Source organism: Amblyomma americanum, chromosome 1 (genome assembly GCF_052857255.1).
Source record: "Amblyomma americanum isolate KBUSLIRL-KWMA chromosome 1, ASM5285725v1, whole genome shotgun sequence".
NCBI lineage: Eukaryota > Metazoa > Arthropoda > Arachnida > Ixodida > Ixodidae > Amblyomma > Amblyomma americanum.
Window position 1 is genome coordinate 530,460,915 of NC_135497.1, and position 22,795 is coordinate 530,483,709.

A 22,795-nucleotide genomic window follows, 5' to 3' on the forward strand; every position below is an offset into this window, starting at 1 on the left:
AAAGACTTGGTGAGGTGGCTGTGTGACGAGTTGCGGGAAGATCTGGAGAGGCAGCGCGTCAACACGGCCACTGTGCTCACCGTGGAGCAGCAGGTGCTGTGTGCGCTCCGGTTTTACGCCACAGGCAGTTTTCAGGGCATGATTGCAAGCGACGAACACCTAGCGGTTAGTCAGCCGAGTGTGAGTCGCTGCATCCATGCAGTCACCGACGCGATTGTGAACTGCCTGGGACACGAGTGGATCTTCTTCCCATGCTCTCCGGCTGAACTGGCGACCGCACGCGAAGGCTTCGAGCTGCTGGACAGTAGATTCGCGGGATGTGTTGGCGCCATCGATGGGACACTTGTCTGCATAGCCGCACCATCTGACGAGGTCAACAGACCTGCGTACTTCTGCCGCAAGGGATACTATGCCTTGAGCGTCATGGTGGTAAGAACGACAACAATAAGCTTTGTAGCGGCGCTCTTCGGTGCATGACCTTTGGTCTCCTGTAACCAGAAACATGCCGTCGTCGGCACTCGTTTGCGGCGTGCTTACCTGCATGTTTTATTAGACTAAAGGGAGAACGGTCTGCTGGAGAAAGCGGGTTAACATTTGTGCCTGTAAAGGAAAGCAGAAAAAAATGGCACAATCGTGCCTTCGGAAAAAGACACAATACACGGAGCCTCCAAACTGCCTGGAGTGCAGCCTTTGTGATTTTCTGTATTTTGCTGCGTCTGAGTTCTTATATTCTGGCAACATGACACTCAAAGGTAGAAAGAAAAAGAGGTAGTAGACTGGCACTTGCACACATAGCCCATTGCATGCCCATGTATTTGTTCCTGTAAGCCCTGCAACTGCACATTACTGACAGGACAGTGTTCATTGCTGGAGTAGTGGGAGTTGCTCAAACAAGGTGCTCTTGGACAAGGATTACACAGTATGACCTTGTTTGCAGAGTTCATGTCATGTGCTATGTTATCTTTATTGTTTTATGACACTTTGTCTTGGGTGATGCGGGTGTTCCCACTTCACTGTGAGATTAGATTCTGAGTGCTCAGTCCAGTTAGTGTTGGAGCCTCTTTTTTCTCATCTGTGTCAAATATCACAATCAATCACTTTGGTTTTATGGTTTCAGTATGCTGTCTGCTGTAGTGCAACATACTGTACCAGTGTGCAGTTGATAATGCAGTGGAGGAAAGTCAGTGTTTTGGCGCATGTCTGTGCTAGCAAAAACTATGGCATAAGGTAAAAAAAACTGCTAACAACAACACAGACGGCGGCTGAAGTTGTTAAATTGCAACACAAAATATACACCTACGCCACATCATAAATGTTACAATACGAAGACTGGTTCGCACTTGTAAATTGGGCGGATGAAAAAATAAATATTTGTTCATGCTTCTTTACAGGTGTGTGATGCCCATCTTCGCATCAGGGCACTTGACGCTACCTTCCCAGGGTCTGTGCATGATTCCTTCGTGTGGCGGACATCACCGGTGCATCATGCACTGTGCAACCACAATTTTCTGCAATGCGGGGAATATCTACTAGGTATGTGAATTCTGGCACAAGGGCGAAATAGTTGGACTGAACAAATGTAAATCCTGTCAGTAGATCTCAGACAACAGTTGCATGTAGCTGGTTAAGCATATCTACAGTGAACACACTGTTGAGGCAAGTTGCTTTCAAATTAATGCAAATCCAGGGTTTCTACATGTCAGCAGTAGTGTCAACGAAGGTGTTGCATTAGTGAAACTGCTATCGGTAAGGAAATCGGAGGGCAGGAAGAGTTGAGGCTTTCCTTCAAGGTATTTATAACAACATACGTACATAATAACATAATAACATTAATAACACAGGATGCAGACCTGCTTATTCCTGCACACAGAGTGAGTCAAAAAATAAGATATTTGTTCACGTTCTTTCACGGGTGAGCAATGCAATATACAGTAGTATCACAACTATGTAACAACATAAATATCACAACATGCAGATTTGCTTTTACTTGTAAACCGAGAGGGTGGAAAAATAAGGGATACTTCTTTATGCTGTACCTCAGAAAATGTGAGGTCACATATAGCTGAGGCTCTCCTTCAAAGCTGATATGTCTACCGGTACATGTTACTATTTGTATACAGCAAACTTACAGGCTGCCATATTGCCTGTATCATGGCTGATAACAATGACAGCAATAATTATTGTATCATAAATAGAGGCCTTTGTAATGAGGGCAGAAAAGTAATAAATGATGAAATAAATAATGGACTGAAAAATTCATGCACCCAAATTGCAGATGTTGCGCATTTTGAAAAATGTCAGTCTTCATTGGCCTGCAGGTGATGGCGCCTACCCGCTGCAGCCATGGTTGGTCACACCCATTCCAGGATGTCACGTTCCTGGCAGTCCTACTGCCAGGTTCAACAGTGCACATTCATCGCTGAGGTCTGTGGTCGAGCGCACGATTGGTGTCCTGAAGAGCCGGTTCAGGTGTCTACAACGGTACCGCGCACTGCACTACGAACCGGAGACTGCAGCGAAGATTGAAGCAGCTTATGCAGTGTTGCACAATGTGTGCATATATTCACGGCTGCCTCAACTTGCCCCCCCTGACAACGGTGACCCTGATGATGACACAGACCTCTGTGATGACAACGGTGCCTTTCCTGCTCTATACCAGGCAGGTAGATATAAGCGTGACCAGCTGCTGCAGACATTTTTGTGCCAGCCTCGCCTGTAGACACGTTTATGTACAGCCAGCAGCTGCCTCGGCAGCACCAGCCGCCTCGCCTGCACCAGCCACCTCGCCAGCACCAGCCACCCTGCAAGCAAGGATTGGCATTATTGCATACTTTGTGTCATACGGCAACAAGTATGTTGCACTGTTTATTTTTAAGCTTTTGTTTAAAGTGAAAACTGAGTTCCAGCTATTTATTTAATATACTCGTGCCGCAGCATGTGCTGTGTTTCATCATACTGCGTTGTGTCTGTGAGCACAGAACGCTGCCTTCGCAGTATATCTTCCCTGAGGCACGAAGCCTCTGCTCACTTCCCATTGCATTGTCTTCATCAAGAGGATGTGCCCCCGCAAGGAATTCAGCTTCAGTGGTGCTGTACAAACGCAGTCTACAGTGTGCTGCTTCAAGCTGAGTGCTTCATGCGTGAAGTTATGTGTGGTGGTGCAGTGTTGTGAAAAGCTGCTACTGTGCACAGTGCTCTTTACAGTGGAATGTGCAGCATTTGGCGAAGTCCTGTCATAGTCGACATTGTGGCAGTGGTCGTCGTCGCCCTTGCACCTGCCATCATTGTAGTGTTAAAAGAGGTGGGCGTCGCCCACCATTGGAGCAAACTGTGGCCATGTGTGTGACCTTGTATCACGCCTATCCTACACTCTGTGAAATGTGGGCTGTATGTTAATGCTATCTTCAGGACTTGTTTGTATGCTGTGCCGTGTACTGTCAGTATGTATGCAGCATGCCAAGAGAGCAGTCTGTGCGTTCACCATCCACCTGCAAAAGAACTTAACTTTTTCCCTGTCCTTAGTGACTCCAGTATGGAGCCTGTGTCGTGTGTGTTGTGTTTTGGCTACCATTCATTGGCAACCACTTGAGCATTATGTTACCTCTCTGGGCTGCAGCATCGCTGCAGGTCACAAGGTGCGCACAGTACGCAAGATGCAAGGTGGCAACGGTATCTCCCTGAGAGTGCAATTTCATCCAGTAGAGAAGTGTTTGCGCAAGACAGGAGAGGAAATGTTCGCTGTGCTTTTATCTAGTCATGAACTTAGTATAACATTTAACTCTGACTGATGTGCTTCGCATGAGAATCGTAGTTTTTTACACATCCTTAATGAGCAACCTTACATCTCGTTCCGTTTCCGCTTCACTGTCACGGGCAAGACACGTTATATCAGAGATGTAACGAATTCTAAAGAGTTGCCAGCCTGTGCTGCACAGTCGAATGGCATTGCAGGTTCAGTATGAGCTCAGAAAGACATGTATACACAATTACTTGTTCATTGAAGGAAATGATGTTAAGGGCATACGTGTTTTTGATGAACACACGATGAACACAATGCCGTGAAGAGCAGTCATAGTGGCCCTTATATTCCATGCTGCATTTGCCACCTTTGCGTTGCTTCCAAACACTCTCATTGCAATTTTTGAGTGATTGGAGTGTCTTGGCTGCACTTAGACAAACCTCACTTGCTGTATTGAGGCGTTGCCTACATTTTACTTGTATGTTAATGTGAATTTTTTTTGCTTCTGTTGATGACATGTGCTACCTGTGTATGGCACAGTAGTGTCACCATTAAGTTCGTGGTTATAACCTAAGGGCACATTTATACATTGCCAACACCTCTGGTACACATTGTACTGTAGATTGAGCTGCCACCTGACTGGCTTTATCAGCATGCATGATATAGCATCTTAATGTGCCACTGCTCCCTCCTTTTCATTTATCGCTTCAGACCATTCATTGTTATCCTTCGAGGACTGTCTCCTGTCACATATGCCAGCTATTATGTGTTTAACACCTTAAGCTATGAAATTTGGTTTTTATAGAAAGGAAAGACACAGTAACTATTCCACTTCCGGGAGGTCACCTCAACAGTGCTGTCGGCGAAGGGATGGAGGAGGAAATGAAAGCAGGAAGAGAGAAAAAGGCACAGTAGCAGAGGTTCCTGTATTAATTTTGACTGCCTAGGGCTCCTGATCATGCACTGACATTGCATAGCTCATGGGTTTCTTCGGCGTTTTGCCTCCATCGAAATTCGACCGCTGTGACAGGTATTTAACCTGCATCCTAGAACTGAGGAGCGAGAAATACCTCTCCGTACAGTAGCCTGCACGACCTATCATGGCTTTTCTCACTACACTGCTCTGACTGCCAAGGTCGTGCTCTTTTCTGTTCCTCTGAACTCACCTTATGGATCGCCACCATTCTCACAGGGCGCCTGGTTGCGGCCCTGCAGTGTGCTGTTAATGTCACGCAGGGCCTGCACCAGCTGCTCGATGGCGTTGACCTGGCGGACCTGCAGGCTTTCAATCTTTTTTTTTGCTTAAGACAACAAGCGTTCTTTATCACCGTCCTGGAGAAAACACTGAACAAACATAGTCAATAATACTTTACCCCTGCCAGGTGGGTCCTGATGTGTGCCAGGTCTGTCGTTATCTGCCGGAGCTGCTGGTCCTGTATCGTGGCCAGGCGCCCTTGTTGTTCTATTAGGGCGGCGATCGCGTTGTGCCTTTGCTGCACACTGCCTGGGTGGTCTTGCTGGCGAGGTGGAAGTGCATGCGGCCGCCTGATTGAGCCACCTTGCTGATGCGGTGCAGCTTGTATTGGTGGCGGTGCAGCTCGCGTACCTGGCTGGCCCTCGTTCTCTGCATATGTGTAATTTCAGTGTGTTTTCCTGTAGTGAAACCACAAGACACCTCTGCCTTGGAACATGCGTCACATTTCTGTTGCATTGTGTTATGCCTCACTTTATTGCAGGAGCATTTTTGGGTCGTACACCTTTTTTCATTTCAGGTACCATACATTGAAATTTGGCACCATGTGTACAACACAATTTGGCCATAAATGCATAAAACTAATGTTATGACTGCAAAAACAGAAATGTTTTACTGAAAAATACAAGTTTGTTCAATGTAAATCAGCATATATATTAGCCAACTGACAGTGTGATAGTTATGATCACATTTCCTGTAACAATGCTTAAAAGCTATGTCTCGCCATGCTTGCAACTAACTGTAACCTGCACCATGCTTAGAAAACTGTTGTCTACTGAAGTACATGACAAACCTTGTACTGAGCAATAGTCATGCTCGTCCATGACTTGTGACGCCTGTGGCGCTGGGCTGGGTGCCTGCGAGTGCATAAGATGAATACTCACAGTTCAGTCATACTTCAGCGGCAACACAAGCGTTGATTTCTGGTTATGCTTTCGACGCTGTGTCATGCTATATTTAATTTTGAATAAAAAAGATTTTATATATTTACGACCACAGCTTCATTCTTTTTGAGACATCTTTCGCTGTGGCATATTTTCAGAAGGATGTTACGAATTTACCTTGGTGATATGGGAACAAACGCTATGTCATTTTACGCACAGCCAACACGTATGCTTGCGTCATTCTGTAATGCGCTTACAGAGTTGCCTTGCGATTTCAGCTCCTGCCTGATAGCAGCCACCGCTTGCTGTGGAAAGGTGCTTACATGTCTTTTTGCAAGTTGGAAAAACTCTTTCATAGTTACTCACCGGTGAAACTGAGGCTGCTGGTGCCATGCCGAATACGGCCGGGGACCGGCACCCCACGGAGCAGTCTTTGCCAACGATTGCCAAAATGCGGGCATCACTTGGGCTCAGCACTGCCTCTGGGTTCGGCAGCCCCCCGCCTGTAGTTCTGCATGAATAAAAGATATGGCTCACATACCTAAAGTGGAAGTGAGGCGGGAGAGTTATAAGCATTCCGAGAGGCCCGACTATTTCTTGACAAAATCTAGGACAAAAAGCTTGCAGCGTAATATGCCAAATTTATAGGTTGCCCTGCTGGATTACACAGAGTAAGGTATTCCCATGGAGGAAAAAAAACTGAGGAGGGAGCGTCCGGAGAGAACCTTGAAGCCAGTCATAAAAAGCAAAAAGCATACAAAAAGAAGGGAGTCGGTCCCCCCGTGACCATATTACGTGGTGGCGTGCGGTGATTTTTATCAGCGCCGCGCGCGCGCATGCGCGCACCAGCGCGGAGAAACTGAAACCGAAACATTTTTGACGGGCTCAGGCGGGCACCGCATCATGAAGTGCTGCGTGCGTGGGTGCAGGAGCCGCACAGAAATAGTTTCTTCGGAGGTTTCGTTCCACCGGTGAGTGAATATTTCATAGTGCTGCGGTGAACATATGCGCTGTGGCTCTGCATGGCAAAGAGCCCAACGGGTATGAATGGGTAACATTTCTTTTTTCAATATTTCGCGACAGGTTTCCGAATGACCCTGCCGCCAGAAAACGGTGGACTGACGCACTGCAACGTTCGGACAATTGGTTGCCGACAAAATGGAGCGTTGTTTGCTCCCTGCATTTTCGTGCAGAGGACTTCAAGGCTGCGACAGGGAATCTTCGCCGACTGACTGCAAGCGCCGTGCCATCGCTTTCTCTTGCTTCAGCTGTAAGTAGCATATACGTGCATGCCAATTAATTAACAGCAGTGTTTATAGGAGCGAATAGGTGACTGATATGACGACATCTTTGCGTGCTTAGTCACCCTAATATTTAAGTGAGAGTGAATGCTTCTATAATAAGCACGACTGCAATGCACATATGCGCAATTTCGTGGCGTTGTATACAGCAAGTTCAGAACTATGCGCGGTATAGTACCATATATGACACCAGCCGGGACGAGGTTTGCCGACCGCCGTACGTTGGTTATGCCATGACAAAACAATTTAACGAGCTGTCATTCCAAATTGTAGCGCTCAGCTTAAAATCTATACAGCATTAATTATCAATCCGCTCTGTCTATGCATGAATACGCTAGTTGAAGACACTCTGGTTTTCTAAGGACATATGCATGCATGGTGTTGTAGAGGACGAGAAGAGGACGTACGCGCCGACACCGCCGTGGGTCGGACACACGAGATGCCTCGATATATATCGCGCATCCGCGCCGCTAACTTTTTATGCCTCACACCTGCGCGGCGAGACAGCATCAAACCGTCTCTCTCTCTCGTTGGCTCCGCGCTCTCGACCTTTCGAATTTGTTTTTATTTTGTGAAGAACAAAGTACTCAGTCTGCTGGGAATCTCGGATCCATGCTGTCAGCACGTCTCTTTTTATCCTGCAGCGCTAGGGCGAAGACCTGGCTATAATATACTGTGTAATATCGGTGTGAAACCAGCTTTACCTTACTATCATAATCATTTTACTACACTGAACATGCGTGAGCAGCGTACGCCTCCCTCCTTAATGCCTGCATGCCTGTCGGCAACTTCACTGAATCTCCACATGTCGATGAAAGCCTCAAACAAACGTATAGTTTCCTGTACTGTTGCGGAACAGCTCCTTTAGTGGCGTCGTTCCCGCAGATCATCGTCGCTTTTTGTCTATATCCGATAAATTCGAAGGCCAACCGGGCTAATAAACCTACGCGAGTCAGGGCTGCGACGTACTCCACCCCTTGCGGCTTAGCCCCACTGTTCGTTTTCATCACGAAAAGCGATATGCTATCTCTTCAACGGGCGGCCTTTTGGCAGGCAAAGTCAGTCCTATTCGCTGCCTCGTATTTTTTTTTTTCATGTTGTGTGTGTGTGCGCGCGCGTGCGTTTGCGAACGAGGCGAGCTTTGAAACAAGCCGAACCCTCGCCTCCCAAAGCTGCTGGCAGCGTTTATGAGGTCTGCGAGTATGCCGGTCTGCGCGCAACCCCCCCCCCCCCCCCATCCGCCACACACACGTGCCCACACACGCCGCTTCTCGTTATCAGTGTTATCTCGCTTCTTAATTCCCTGAGATATGGCTGTCGATTAGACCTAGCCTACGTAAGTATGATGGCATCTGTTTGTAGACCTTACATGCGTACTCGCAAACATATCTTTACAGTCGGGCCCACTGATAACGGTTCGAACACTCGTTTAATACGAATAAAGATGCGCTGCGATTGATATTATATGGCCATTGCGCCGAGTCTCAGAGGGTGCGAACATCCGGGACACAAAATTCAGTTACAGCAAACATGCATAGCACCAGGCACTCGCGTATCGATTCGGACGAGCTGCGCGCGCTCTTGCGCGGGCATCGATCGCTGTCGCTTTTTTGCGCGAAGGCCAATAAAGGGGCGTGGTTTAGGGGAAGCAAATGCAAAAAAAAGTTCGGACGTTTTCGTCAGTCGCATTAGTTATAGCCTGCCGCGCACGCACTGATCAGCGATTCCTTAAGACATGTTGAGCACTACCATATGAAAAAAATTAAAGGTGCATTGAATTCTCCTTCCGTTGCCTCCTCTAATGTAATTGTGCATTGATGGTAAAATTGATTAATTACGAATCAAACACTAATTAACAATTACATAACATTTCATTGTTAATTTTATGAATTTACAGCTAATAGTTATTTTCAATAATTATCAATCAAATGATTTAATTGTTATTTTTATTGTTCATTCAGTTCTGAAGGAAATATTAGTAATTCACCAATCTCATCACATACTCAGAGTAATTGGTGAAATTAATTGCCTTATGTATTCAATTATTTTATTTAGTCATTTAAACATTCCATTCAATCATTATTGATCATTACAAGATACGCTGTGCCAAGAGCAGAGTTAACAGTAGTGATTCACAGGCAATAATTAGCGCTGTGTAGGAGTTTCCTAAAACGACTTGTTCATGCTAATATTGTTGCCTGCCAAAGTGCGTTGGCCCTTAATTAAATTGATTGATTATAGAGGGATATACTAAAACCTAAATATTGTGGTGTTTTTTGTGCACGAAAACCGACTGCCCTCGCCATTGCACTCGCATGCAACGATGGCGCAATCTTCCGCAAAAGGATGACACTGGTTGCCGTTGAGCAAAGACTGCATTGTGAAAAAAATTGAAATGCCACAGACGCAGAAATGGCAACATATGTAGGTACACATATCTCATGTCTGGCTGACAGCAGACTTTCTCATTGTGGGATACCTTAGGCCTGAACGCACAACACTGATCGCCCTGTGGTTGCAATATGCGTGATGCTCGCAGTGTACCCTAATCAAAACAGAAGTGGGAGGCATTGACATGAATAAAATACGGCCTGCTGGTGTCTCTATCAAGCATGATCAATCCACTTGCTGTGAATTTCCGGGTACAATTCACAAGCGACGTGTGGCGGTCATGTACAGTTGAGGTCAAGAGTCTCTGGACCACGTGTTACTCAAACGAAGCCGATAGCTTATATACTATTAGTCGGCGGCTGTGGAGGTCGCACTTGTAGAGATGAAAGAAAAAAATTTTCCCTGGTCTCCAGCTGCCGAATAATAGTGGGGCTATCGGCTTCGTTTCATTCACGTGTGGTCCAGAGACTTTTGACCCTGATTGTACATCATACTTGTAATTTCCCAGCATTTTTTTTCAATCAGATTTGGAAACTAACCTACACATGCCAGAATGCTTCCATTCCAATGTTCGATTGCCCCGAAGTGCTCCAGATTAGAAATATTAGCGCTCAAAGCTCGGCGCACCTCAGCTCAAATTCTCCAAAAAGAAAATTTTCAGTTCTAAAAATTGCTCTAAATTCTGATTTAAGATACTGCCACACTGTGTAATGCCACTTCTGAAGCACGCATCAAACCATGTTTAATTATTCCATAATAGTAAGCGTGTTGTCTTATTACGTGCCTATTTTCTTCTGTGCAGACACACACAGGAGAAGCATCGACAGCAGCTGCAGCAACGGCAAGTGAACAAGAAGTTCCGCATGAAAAGGATATTATACAAACAAGCCTACAGCCCTCAAATGAATCAGTATGTAAACCTGTGCAAATTCGTTTAGTGAGAGTGAGATCAAGATTGGCCTCTTCTGAGGGCATTGCAGATGTTTAATCAATGCAGCAAATTTCTTTGAGGACTATAACAATTAATGAAATTTTATTAGTGTAACACACATGCACAAGGGAGCATATTTCGGACCATTTTACAATTACACTTTGCGTAGCACTCACCATGCTCTTGCATTGCTTGCAACTGCACTTATTTTCCACTTCCAGTTACTTTAAAGCTAGTAAATTGTACTGCATGCTATCTCGTGATGAAACAAGTACCTTAGAAACATTGCACAGTCAAAAAATAGGCAAAAATACCAGCGTAGAAATGCTTAAGACGGCACTTTTATGTGGTGAATCCATCCAAACTTACAGTTGCTTGGCCAATTTTTTTTTGTGATTTCGCAAATGTGTTTTATAAGGTGTATATAGATAGAGACCAACATGCATGTCAGCACTCGCAGTTCAGTTCTAAATTCTTTGATTCTGTTGCCCTTAATTATGGCTGCAGGTGCAGCATTTGTGTGATGCCGGCAGTGCTGCTGAAATTGCTGGTCCCTCACAAAGCGACTCGCAAGGCACAACTACTGCTCCGCCGCTTGCAGAGCAACACAGTGTTTCACCAGAGGAGATGGCAGCAGAACAACTGAAGGAACAAGAGGTGGAGGTCCTGATGGAGTGGGAAACAGATTCTTCAGGAACCATATCTGCCGAAGAGGAAATGCCAATTCCTGTGTCCCCTCCGATGCGAAAGAAGCCTTGCCACAGGCAGCTGCCCTTCGACCGCAACCAGAGTGATCGCGAAGCTGCAGTGAGTTATATTCATTTACACTTCTGCATTATGCAAAAAATATGCTGCACTATTTGCCTGTGCCAGTTGGCCAATGAGCGCAACCCAATTTTGCAACCTTTCTATTCCCTAAGTAATGGATTAAATTTTGATTATTTTTCTTGTTCTCTTTTAGGCTGTGGTCTGCAGCTTCATGCACTTGTTTTTTTTGGTAGCATTCTGAGCAGAAAGGTCAAGTTGACTTGCTTTTGGTTTGGTTTAGTTTGGTTTATGGGGGTTTAACGTCCCAAAGCGACTCAGGCTATGAGAGACGCCGTAGTGAAGGGCTCCGGAAATTTCGACCACCTGGGGTTCTTTAACGTGCACTGACATCGCACAGTACACGGGCCTCTAGAATTTCGCCTCCATCGAAATTCGACCGCCGCGGCCGGGATCGAACCCGCGTCTTTCGGGCCGGCAGCCGAGCGCCGTAACCACTCAGCCACCGCGGCGGCGACTTGCTTTTGTGTGTCCTCACAACAGCTGTGTGTTCGTGTCCATGCAGGTGGCCGGCCTAAGACAAGGCACTGGAAATGCGCAAGCCACTGCAAGACCGTCTCTGCAAGCCAGGAGGGTTGCAGTCATGGTGAGACGGCTACTAGACATTACTTGTATTCACTCAAAGCAACAGTTGGAAGAAAGTGGGACCCCTGTAATCCCTGTTTAGTACATAAAATGTATCATTAACTACTTCAGGAACATTATGCTTTGAAAATTTTCAGTTGGGTTATATGTTGAATGTTGCAATCAAATGCATTCTTGATTTTGAAGTTTTCCGTATTAACGGAAAGTGAAGGAGGTTCTGTGAGGTTGCACTTCACAATCAATAGATAGCTTTGTCAGAAAAAATATATATCGTTTTCAAACCTAAACAAAAATGAGGCTTTACAGTTATTCTTGAAGCCTGGGTGTTCAAAATAATGCAGAGAAAAAATGTGGCAGTTTTTCTTCCCCATACTTTTTGTTCCATGCCTCCGGCATTCGGCAATGTGCCACAATCGCTTATGATGCACATTTCGTTAAATACAAATGTGATGGAATGTGCGTTTGTTCCAGGACCAAACTTAAAATTATCTCAAAATAAACCACTGGAGCTATGTGACCACTGAACACAAAAATCAGATTTAGACTATTGAACTAACTTGGAAGGCTGTGAGTGCTCATACTATTACAAGTTCTTGAAGGGCGACACTGAGGCGACAGGGAGTACTTTCTAATTACTGATGGCATGCCGGCTGCAAAAACTATATCAAGTATAAATAACTGGAAGCTCATTCCGTCCAGCCCTATTCTGCCTACCGTACAGCTTTGTGTGTTTAGCTTGATTATGAAAAGCATTTATCAGATGTAAACTTATGAAAAATTATTTTGAAGTTCTGAGAAACGTTACTTTGCAAGTCATTATTGCTCTAGCATTTTAATATGTCCATCACCTTTCCTAGCAGGATTTCTATGAGAAGCACTTTAGGCTCAAATGCTTGCTTTCATAAGCCAAGTGGTGCTTATGGCACAACCACCATTGAATTCCTACCATATTTTTGCATGAGCTCTGGTTTTTGTGGTAAAAAAAATTGCTCACCGTTACTTTTTTGCCTGTGTATACTCAAACTTGGGGTGATACATGCAATCATGTCTTCATCATATCAATAAAGTGCAATGAGAAAATTTTTGATATTTGTATGTGCTATTATTGCCAGCCTTCAGGAAAAAAGGATACCCCCGAAAAGGCGTTCCTGCGTCATCAGGTGAAGCGCTATGCTGCCATCCATGTCTTCACCAAAAAGAAAATAAAAAGACTGCAGCAAGCGCAGCGCCGTCTTCAACGCAAGGTTGCTCGCCTTTCAAGTGTGATTGATGATCTATCAAAAAACAAAATTCTGATTGAGGAAAACATTGCTGCACTCCAAAGCCTTGCAGGCTCCAAAGAAAACTTATTGATGCGTCACATCGTGGAAAAAACAGGCAAACCACATTCAATGGCCTACTCTCCAGAGTTAAGAGCTTTTGCTTTAACTTTGCATTTTTATTCCCCCAGGGCATACAACTATGTCAGGGCTGTTTTTGACACATGTTTGCCTCATCCCAAGACATTATCAAAATGGCTTGAGCACATTGATGGCTCTCCTGGTTTTTCAAAAGAAGCATTGGCTGCACTTGAAATGAAAGGGGAAGAAAATTCAAAGCTGGGCCATTCCACACTCTGCAACTTGGTTGTAGACGAAATGGCGATTAGGCGACATGTCGAATGGGACGGTAAGAGGTTTCATGGGCATGTGGACATGGGCACTGAAGTGAATGATGACAGCTTCCCCATTGCTAAAGACTCCTTTGTTGCTATGCTGGTGGCAATCAATGGGAGATGGAAGCTACCATTAGGTTACTTCCTTGTTGATGGCCTAGGAGGTGAGCAACGGAGCAACATTGTCCTCCAGGCTACTTCTCTTGCACACGAAAAGGGCGCACATGTAGTAAGTTTAACTTGCGATGGTGCAGCTGCGAATGTTTCTATGTTGCGCAACCTTGGTTGCAAGCTTGGCTTGGAAGAGCTGAACACTGCTTTTCCTCACCCTGTTACAAATCGGCCAATATTTGTTTTATTGGATGCCTGCCACATGCTTAAGCTTCTTAGAAACACACTATGCGACAAAAAAGTTTTAGAAAATGCCAGTGGAGGCCTAATAATGTGGAGGCACATCGAACAGCTGCATGAGTTGCAATACTCAGAGGGACTACATTTAGCAAACAAATTGAGACAATCCCACATCAACTGGCACTCTCAGCCAATGAAAGTGTCCCTTGCAGCACAGGTATTCAGCACATCTGTAGCAGATGCTATTGCAGAATGCAGGGAACTAAATGTAACAAGCTTGCGAGATTCTGCAGCCACAGAAGAGTTTGTAAGATATGTGAACAATGTGTTCGACATTCTCAACTCGCGACACTTGAAGCAAAGAGGCTGGAAAAAGCCCTTGTGCCCTGAAAATGTGGCTGCTGTTACCACATACTTGCAAAAAGCAAAGGAATACTTTTCCTTTATTCGAGACCCAGCACAAAAAAAACTGATCACAGAAACTAACAGAAAGACAGGATTTATTGGCTTTTTAATTTGCATGCAGAGTGTAATTTCCTTGTACATCCATTTAGTTCAGGACAATGCAGTATTAGCATACCTGCCTACTTCGAAATTGAGCCAGGACCACCTTGAACTGTTTTTTGCAGCGATACGTTCATTCGGCCGCTGCAACGACAATCCAACTGCACGGCAGTTTGCTGCAGCATTCAAGCGCCTTATAGTGCAAAATGAGGTGAAAGATTTTGCCAGTGGAAACTGTCTTCCACTTGAGCACATAAGCATTCTCTATGTGAGCTCATCTGTGAAGCCATCTTCAACAGAGGTAATAAACATGACCACCACTCGCAAAAGCCTAACAGAAAATGAGCCTTCTGTTGAAACAGTGCCGAGCATTATTGAAGAGCATGCTTACTGCTCTGATCCAGGCAAAATTTCAGAAACTTCCGAGGTTGTTGTTGCATACATTGCTGGATTTGTGGTAAGAAATCTACAAGCCAGTCTGAAGTGTCATGAGTGTGTATCTGCACTAACCACAACACGTCATGATGACAAAACCTACTCCCTGATTCGAAGGAAATCGCATGGTGGCTTAATCTACCCCTCAAAGGATGTCCTCACAATCTGTCAGCAATGTGAGAAAGAACTGCGTCGAGCCATAGCTTGTTCTCCTTTGATGTCACGAGGGCTTGTAGATAAGGTTGCAGTAGCTGCAATGACAGCATTTATAAGTAAAGACCTTTTTAGAGTTCTTAATGAACACATGATTGATAACCTTCCCCTTGAAAATCACTCATCCCACCTTGTGAGGGCAATTGTACAAAAATATCTAGACATCAGGATGCATTATCTTGCCAAAACGGCCACAGGGCAACTTCACCTAGAAAGGGTGCGACAAAAGCACACAAAGCTGACACAATTCAAAGGTCAATAGTTAAAAAAATGATTGAAAACGCAGTACTATGCTATGGGACAGATATTACTGCAGTAAAATCTTTAAATCATTGGCTATCAGCCCTGCCAAGCCACTAAGGCAGTTTTCTTGCGGCTGCTTCCTGTCTTGAGGTCAGTGAAAAATAAATATTGTTATTATTAATTACCAAGAACTGACTTAATAGCTGTTAGGGAAATTGTGTTACATGATTAACCGAATTTGTTTCAACAAAGTGTGTGTGTTGTCTTTGAACAAAGTGTCTTCTTTAATTGTGTTTCATTTGATGCTTGCAGTACACACTAACATGCAAAGCTTTGAATGCATGTCGAGGCTGTTGCATGTTCTTTAACTCTAAATGTTGTATACTGCTCAAGAGTTCATACAAAGCGTGGGCAAGCAATGTTATTGTTTTTACTACCCTTGTCAAACTGCATATGCATCATAATTAATGCATTTTATTATTGTTTTTTTAAGCACACAGCATTTCTACAGCCCAAGTGCTACTGGAAGTCCAATTGTACTTATGTACCTGTGTTACATTGTGTGTGTAATAATGATTACCACTTATTCAGAACTGTATAATTATAGGGAAGCTCAACCTTAACCTATCCAACAATCAGTGCCCATAATATACATTTTCTTCTTATGCGTCACAATGTTTGATGTTTCTACAGCTTATATTTAGTTCTCGAAATTGTGTATAATAGTCCTGAAATAAAATGTCTTGCTTACTGCTTCACGCATTGCCGTTTCAGTTCGTATTGCACCACAACGTGCATCTGAGCATAAGGTTTAATTTGATCACGCGCAAGTTTTGCATATTAATGTGTTTCGGAATTATACGCGCGCCGTATAATGCTTCTCTGAGCTCAACTGGTGAATCGCTCGAGCTAAAATTTCGCACACAAATGAAATTTGGTCGCCAGTATTAATGTTTTAAACCACATTTTTGGGGGGTACTCGCCTGATATTCTATCAAAGAAGTCGCATATTTGCATCGTCTGCGGCGACGGCGAAGCAAAACTAGCCACGGCGCGCGTATAATTCCGCAATGCCCTTCACTGAGAGCAGCACAGATAATCCCAGCAATTCCAATTAACGGCCCTCTGCATTTCGCTACCACTGAAATGCGGCAGCCGCGACTGGGATTGTAATTATCCACAGTAATGTGCGAGCGATTGTCTGGTTTCTTCATCTCTGGAGCAGGTTTGTCTTAAAAATCCAAGCAAACAATTTACGGCAGATCCTTTCCCGCGTTTTATGCTGGAAGACGGGAAAAGATGCCTATGCTAAGGCAAAACTGCCGCGCGTCATCACAGGCGGACGCCTTCAGCTACGTGTCTCCCCATGTACAGTGAAAATTTAAACGAAAGTACGGAGAGAGAGCCATCGTAAATAGTTGCTTCACTTTTCTATTGAGTATAGTATTGAATCCGCGCAAGCCATTGTCGTGAGACGTACCAGATGTGCACGCTTCTGCCTGGCGCTGTTAGTTTGGTGAATGACATGTGTGTTCCACCAAAAATACCAGCTGTTATCTCTCATAAATTTCATAGGGACCACCGAACGATTGCACATACCGAACCAAAAAAAAAAAAAGCGGCTTGGAGCTCGCCACAGTAGGCGGCCGCGCCGTAGCCCGTGCGGCCGAGCAGACGCGCGCACTAAAACATACCGACACCAAAACATTAGGGGCCGACTCGGAGAGCGAAAAAATGGGGGAAAAAACGGCTTCATAAACACTCGGCTTGCGAAGGCTGGCCGCGTGACGTCATGCTCTCTCCTAGTTTTCCTTCCTCCATGGGTATTCCAATATGTCCAGTTTTTAACTATGTGTCTCTTAACGGGTCTCGTGCTGAAAGTCATGTATCGCAGCACTGGTTGTTCAGAAGCCGCCAGAGCGTGTGACGACGTTCGGTGCGTCTGCGTATGTTGCACTGGGTAAGCACAAGTGCACAGCAGTATACTGGCCTTTGCACAGGCGCTCCTAACTGGACGAGCAGGCAAAATTCGCAAGCACCGAAGAGCACACACGTCATAGTGAAAGTGTAACCATGCCATGCCGCGCACCGAAAGCAGATTAGCTCACCTGTGTTCTGCACCGACTAGCGAGCCTGCAGTTCGCGCTTGCCTCACCCGCTGCTGCCAGAAGCGCTTCCAGCCTTCCGGCGAGCGCGTTGCCGGCCCCAGCCCGTTCAGCTCGGCCGCGAGCTGCACCCACAGGCGCTGGCGTGTTTCTGCCGGCATCGCCTCGCTGGCCCCGCGACCCAGACCGGCATGCTGCTCCATAAAACAGAGCATGGCTTCTAGTTGATCTGCGCTACAACGCGGTGTATAAACACTGCGCTGATTACTGTTGGCCACGCTCGCGCACGGAGGCTCCATGTTCGTCACTGGCGCTCCGTAGCAGACGACTGCCAAAACAAACACTGCTCACGAGAGTTCAGTCGCAGACCCCCCCCCCCCCTTTTCAGTGTAGTAGCAGGTGTACAAAAATAAAAATTTAGTTGCATTTATTTCATTGCGAAATGCCTCTAGTAGTTGGATGAGCGTCATTTTTTAGCGCATCACGAAGCTGTCGAAATCATCGACATCATCGATTTTTTGTCACCAGAACCACTCATATACAGCGGTGCGATGCTGGGGCCATGGAGCAAAATTCGTTGCCAGCGGCCGAGGCGTTGCTTAATGTGCTTTTTTCGTTTTTCGACCGTGGCACTTTGCAAGGCCCAGTGGCCAAGGGCAAGCATTACTCTGCCAGTGAAAGTGCGCGCCATTCGCTGCATATGCGTGTTCTCACCGAAGCCGCTGTGGTCTGTGTGTACGCACCGTTTGATCCTGTTTACAGCTGGTGCACAGTGAGTGCTGTTTAAGACGGCCTCGCAGCAGAATGACTATAATGACGCTCCCGGAACGTCGTTCTTTTTCGCACTTGGCGCCAACAGTAGCAGACGACATCGTTTGTGTTTATCCTTTTTTTGTTTTATTCTTCACATTTCGTAACCTCTTTCAGTGCTTACGTAACCTGGCACCGCCTTGATGGTTACGTCACGCCTACGTCACAATGTGAACAAAATGGCGAAATGTCGAGAATAGGGCCCCAGGTTGTGCGCGTGATTAGTTCATTTAAGAGGAATTAAATGACACACGCGCACAGCACTGTGTAGGTTACAACTGGAGTGGGGCGTCCAGTTATTAATCGTTCAAGGTAGAACTCGCGGAGCGTTCGGTCACTGCGTGTAACTACCTGACGGAGAACAGACGGGACGTCAAGCCCGTGTGTTCGAGGAATGCACAGAGGCTCACCAAAGTTCGCTCACGAGTGCGCGCACTGCCCTGCGGCCACAATAGCGTCTTGATGGAGTCTGGTAGTATGCCCTGCGCCCTATAGGCCGCGAGCATATCGCGACGAGCATCGGCGAACGCGGAGCAGCGAAGGAGCAGATGTTCTAGTGTTTCCACTGCACCGCATCCGTTACACACATCACTCGTCGCGATTCCGTGACGCACCCGTCGTTCTCCGGGCCACACGCAGCCAATGCGCGCGCGGAGGATCATTGCACGTTGCGACCGTGTAAGTGCGCGACAGCCGGTGACACTGTCGATGCGCTCACCTCCCGCGATGCGTGGGTCGGGGTGCTGCTTTCGGAGATGGTCGTGAATGGCCGCACGCACGTCCTCCAGCGCAAGGGGCAGATCGCTGGCAGGTAGTTGGTGTGCAGCGGTCGCGAGGTCGTCAGCTTCTTCGTTGCCGGCGATGCCGCAGTGACCGGGCACCCACTGTGCACGCACGGTACAACCTCTCGGCGCGAGGCGCTCGATGCGCGAGCGAATTTCCCGCACTAGTGGGGTACCGCGGCCGTTAGATTGCAGGCGGCTGAGGGCGGCGCGGGAGTCGCACAGCAGAGCACTCCTGGGCGGCAGAGGGCCGAGGGTGAGCAGCAGGTCCAGCCCGAGCCGGATCCCCATCAACTCCGCCGTGGTGGAGGAGCCCAGGAAGGTTGCGTGTTGCTGGCTGTGCAGTCGCAGGGCGGGGATGGTGGCCGCCGCAGCAAGGGAGCAGCTGTCGCGGGCCACTGAGCCGTCGGTGTACACGAGGAGATGGTCCTGGAGCTCCTCGTGTATGACGGCTCTAGCCAGCTGCTGCACAGCGCAGAGGGGTGTGCTCCGCTTTCCCGCGATGCCGACGATCTCTCGCTGTACCTCCGAGGCAGCAGGCCAGGGCGCGCAGGAGCCGTAGGGGGGTGGGCCTTGGGTCAATTGCTCATACTCGCGCAGCGCCGCGCCATTTCGTGAGTGTGGGTGCGAGCGCATACGCTGCAGCAGCGAGCCGCCGTCCGGTGCGCAGTGAAGCCGGTCGATGTGATTCAGTGCCCTGCGCGCTGCTTGGAGCTCAATGGGCCACGCTCCTGCCTCGGCCAACGTTGCGGCGCACTGCGAGTTTTTGGGCAGGCCTAGACACACGCGCAGGGACTTGCGGTGCTGAAGCTCGAGCTTCTTCCAGCACGGCTTGCGCACCGTGACGAGCTGCAGCGCATAGAGCACCGCCCCCAAAGCTGCGGCATTGTATAGACGCAGCGCGGCTTGCTGGGAGATGCCCTGGCCTCGAGCGGTGAGCTTGTGCACGGCGGCGGTGATCCTCTTCATCTGCAGACAGGCCTTGGTCGCCGCGGGGCGGAAGGAAAGGCGCCAGTCGATGTCCAGGCCAAGGTACCGCACCGATTTACGGCAAGGAATCGGAGTCCCGTCCAGTGACAGTGGCGCAAGGTGCGCGCGCGAGCGCGAAACGCAGGCCATGGCGACCGATTTGTCCGCGCTCAGCGACAGACCAAGGCCGCGCAAGCTGGCATCGATTGCGGTCAGGGCTCCCTGAAGGCGCCCCCGCACGCGGAACGCCTCGCCCGGTGGTCCCCGGCACCACAGAGCTATGTCGTCTGCATATATGGACATGTACACATGGTGTCGCCCGCTCGTGGGGAGGGAGGCCGGCACCACCGACATGGCCACATTAAACAGAAATGGTGATAGGACAGAGCCCTGCGGCACGCCCATGTCGACCGGGCGAGGCTTGGAGAGCTTACCCCCTACTCGTGCGCGCATGGTGCGCCCGCTCAGGAAGCCATGAACGTATCGCAAAAGGCGCCCGCTCACACCGGCCCCCTCAAGCACCGCGAGAATTGGTGCGCGGTGAACGTTGTCAAAAGCGCCCGAGACGTCCAGTAGCAGCAGCAGCGCAACCTGGCCTGCTGCCCTGGCATGCTCCAGCGCTGTAACAACGTCCGATATAGAATCAGCCGTGCACCGCATCCCACGGAAACCCGTCTGCCGCTCGTTAAACAAATCAGCCTCCGCAGCCCGCTCGTTCAGACGCTGCAACGCCATATGCTCCATGAGCTTACCTGCCGCCGATGTTAATGCCACTGGCCGGTATCGCTCAGCTCCGTAGGTGGGCGCCCTGCCTTTCGGATGGGACAAACGACCGCGGTTCGCCAATCCTCCGGTAGCTCCCCGCGTTCCCACACCAGGTTGATCTGCTGCAGGAGGATCTGTCGTTGCTGCGCATCCAGGTTTTGCAGCATTTGGTATGTCACCCCGTCCGGTCCGGGCGCCGAGCGGCGGCGGCAGCGCTGCAGCGCATTGTTCAATTCCGCCGCGGTGAACGGCGCATCACATGGACCTTCCGAGGCGACGGGCGAGGGACTGGCGTCGCTTCTGGGGCTCTCAGGAGCAGCTATGTTAGCGGCGTTTGCGGGGCTGGGCGGCGCGAACCGATCGGCAAACCGCTCTGCCAATTCTACAAAGCTGAGCCCGCTGGAGATTGCGAGGGCGGCCAGCGGTTGACGGTTTGCCTGTGGTTCGGTGATGCGCCGCAGGGTGTCAAACAGTCTCCGCGAGCTGACATCTTCCTCCATCCTTTGGCATAGTGAAGCCCACTGCCGGCGGTATAGCTTGTTGGCGTGGCGGTGCGCTGCTGCGTCCAAGCGGTTGTAGACAGTCCAGTCGGCGGCTCTGTCAGTCCGTCGCGCCCGTCGCTCTGCGCGATCTCTCTTCTCGCGCAGATTGAGCAGCTTCATATCAGGTGTGGGCTGCCCTGCCCTTACCTCTGCTCGTTGGGTGGCTACGAGAGCGCTTCGGACTAGACTTGAAAAGAAATCTGCGCCAGTGGCCGCCGCCTCGTCGACCGCCCGCCTGAACGCACTCCAGTTGGTAATGGAGTAGGCACGTTTGGGGCGCGCCTCCATCGCAGTGGGTTCAATTAGGATGGAGTAATGATCCGAGCCCCAGAGAGATGGTGATCGGCGCCATGTCGCCTCGATGCCTCTGGATGCGAAGGCAACGTCGATGCAGGAGCCGGTTGTTCCGCGTCGTCGAAAGGTGGGCTCGCCGGTGTTCAAAGGGGTGAGTCCCAGCTGCGTTGCTGCGTCGTGCAGGTCGTCTCCCCGCGCGGAGTGGCGCGCACTGCCCCACGCACTATGGTGGGCGTTAAAATCACCACAGATGATTTGGCGCGGGGCACAGCACGAAGACACAGCACGAAAACACAGCGCGTTCCACGCGACAGCTGGACGCACATAAACACTGGCCACCGACGTGTCAACCCCACCGACGCGCACTGTCACCACCACGCACTCCTGGGCGTCAGATGTCGCCGCCGCCGAGCCGACGAGGGTGTGCTGGACGTCCTGCCGCACGTATATCGCGCACCTTGATTTCCCGGGGCGATGAGATGTGACACAACAGGGCACTGCAGCACAGGTGGGTTCCTCGCACGTGGTGGCTGAGTGGTAGCCAATATAGCCAGGTAGCCGCATCTGGGGCTCCCCGTCATGTGAACGTACGTACGTCTCCTGCAGCGCGATAACTTCCGGCGAATCCTGTGCGATGCGAACTCGCATTTCGGCGTACCGCGCCGCAAGTGAGCGCACGTTCCACTGCAGGATGGATGGTATGCGGGAGGAAGCCCTGCGGCTAGCCATCATGCTAGCTTATCTGTGCGGGAGCACCCGCTGCTTCTAAGCAAGCCCGGTGTCCATCGGTGCCCTCCGGGAAAAGTGCGCTGAGGGCGCGCAACGCCAGCTGTAGGCGCGCGATCTCCGCGTCCCGTGCGTCAGGGGGCTGGCCGTGAGAAGCGGCCGCAGGCTCGGGCCGCGCTGTACGGGACGCCGAGCAACCGTATCGCTGCTGCCGCTGCCGGCGCTGCCGTTGCTTCTGTGTCTGCTGCTGCTGCTGCTGCTGCTGGGGTGTTCCCCTGACGACCTGCGCATAAGAAAGAGCGCGCGGCGTCTGCTGATGTTGCTGGGCTGGGGCCGCTGTCTCAGCCTGGACGACGGCTCGGACAACCCGCCTGGACATCGGGGCCATGGATGTGGCCATTAAAGTGGCCACGTGACGCTCTCGCTGCCAGTTCGGGCACGCTGGGTCAATGGCTGCGTGCCGCCCCCGCAGTTAATGCAGCGGGGCTTGCTGG

At 49.0% G+C, this 22,795-nt stretch overlaps 1 protein-coding gene and 2 long non-coding RNA genes across 3 annotated transcripts; 2 read left to right on the forward strand and 1 right to left on the reverse strand.

Moving 5' to 3' along the window:
* Positions 1-4,906: 4,906 nt before the first annotated feature.
* On the reverse strand, positions 4,907-6,279 carry LOC144129056 (uncharacterized). The gene is made up of 4 exons (XM_077662945.1): positions 6,242-6,279; positions 5,785-5,848; positions 5,113-5,363; positions 4,907-5,029 (listed from the first exon to the last, which is right to left on the reverse strand). Exons 1-4 carry the CDS (start codon positions 6,266-6,268, stop codon positions 4,907-4,909), a joined length of 465 nt encoding a protein of 154 aa, XP_077519071.1. The 5' UTR covers positions 6,269-6,279.
* A 525-nt stretch (positions 6,280-6,804) lies between these two features.
* LOC144107580 (uncharacterized) lies at positions 6,805-10,821 on the forward strand. Its single transcript, XR_013309310.1, has 3 exons — positions 6,805-6,846; positions 6,959-7,145; positions 10,370-10,821. It is a non-coding gene; the product is annotated as an uncharacterized LOC144107580 (long non-coding RNA).
* Positions 10,822-11,031: 210 nt separating this feature from the next.
* LOC144107585 (uncharacterized) lies at positions 11,032-13,468 on the forward strand. Its single transcript, XR_013309312.1, has 3 exons — positions 11,032-11,305; positions 11,829-11,909; positions 13,021-13,468. It is a non-coding gene; the product is annotated as an uncharacterized LOC144107585 (long non-coding RNA).
* Positions 13,469-22,795: the final 9,327 nt, after the last annotated feature.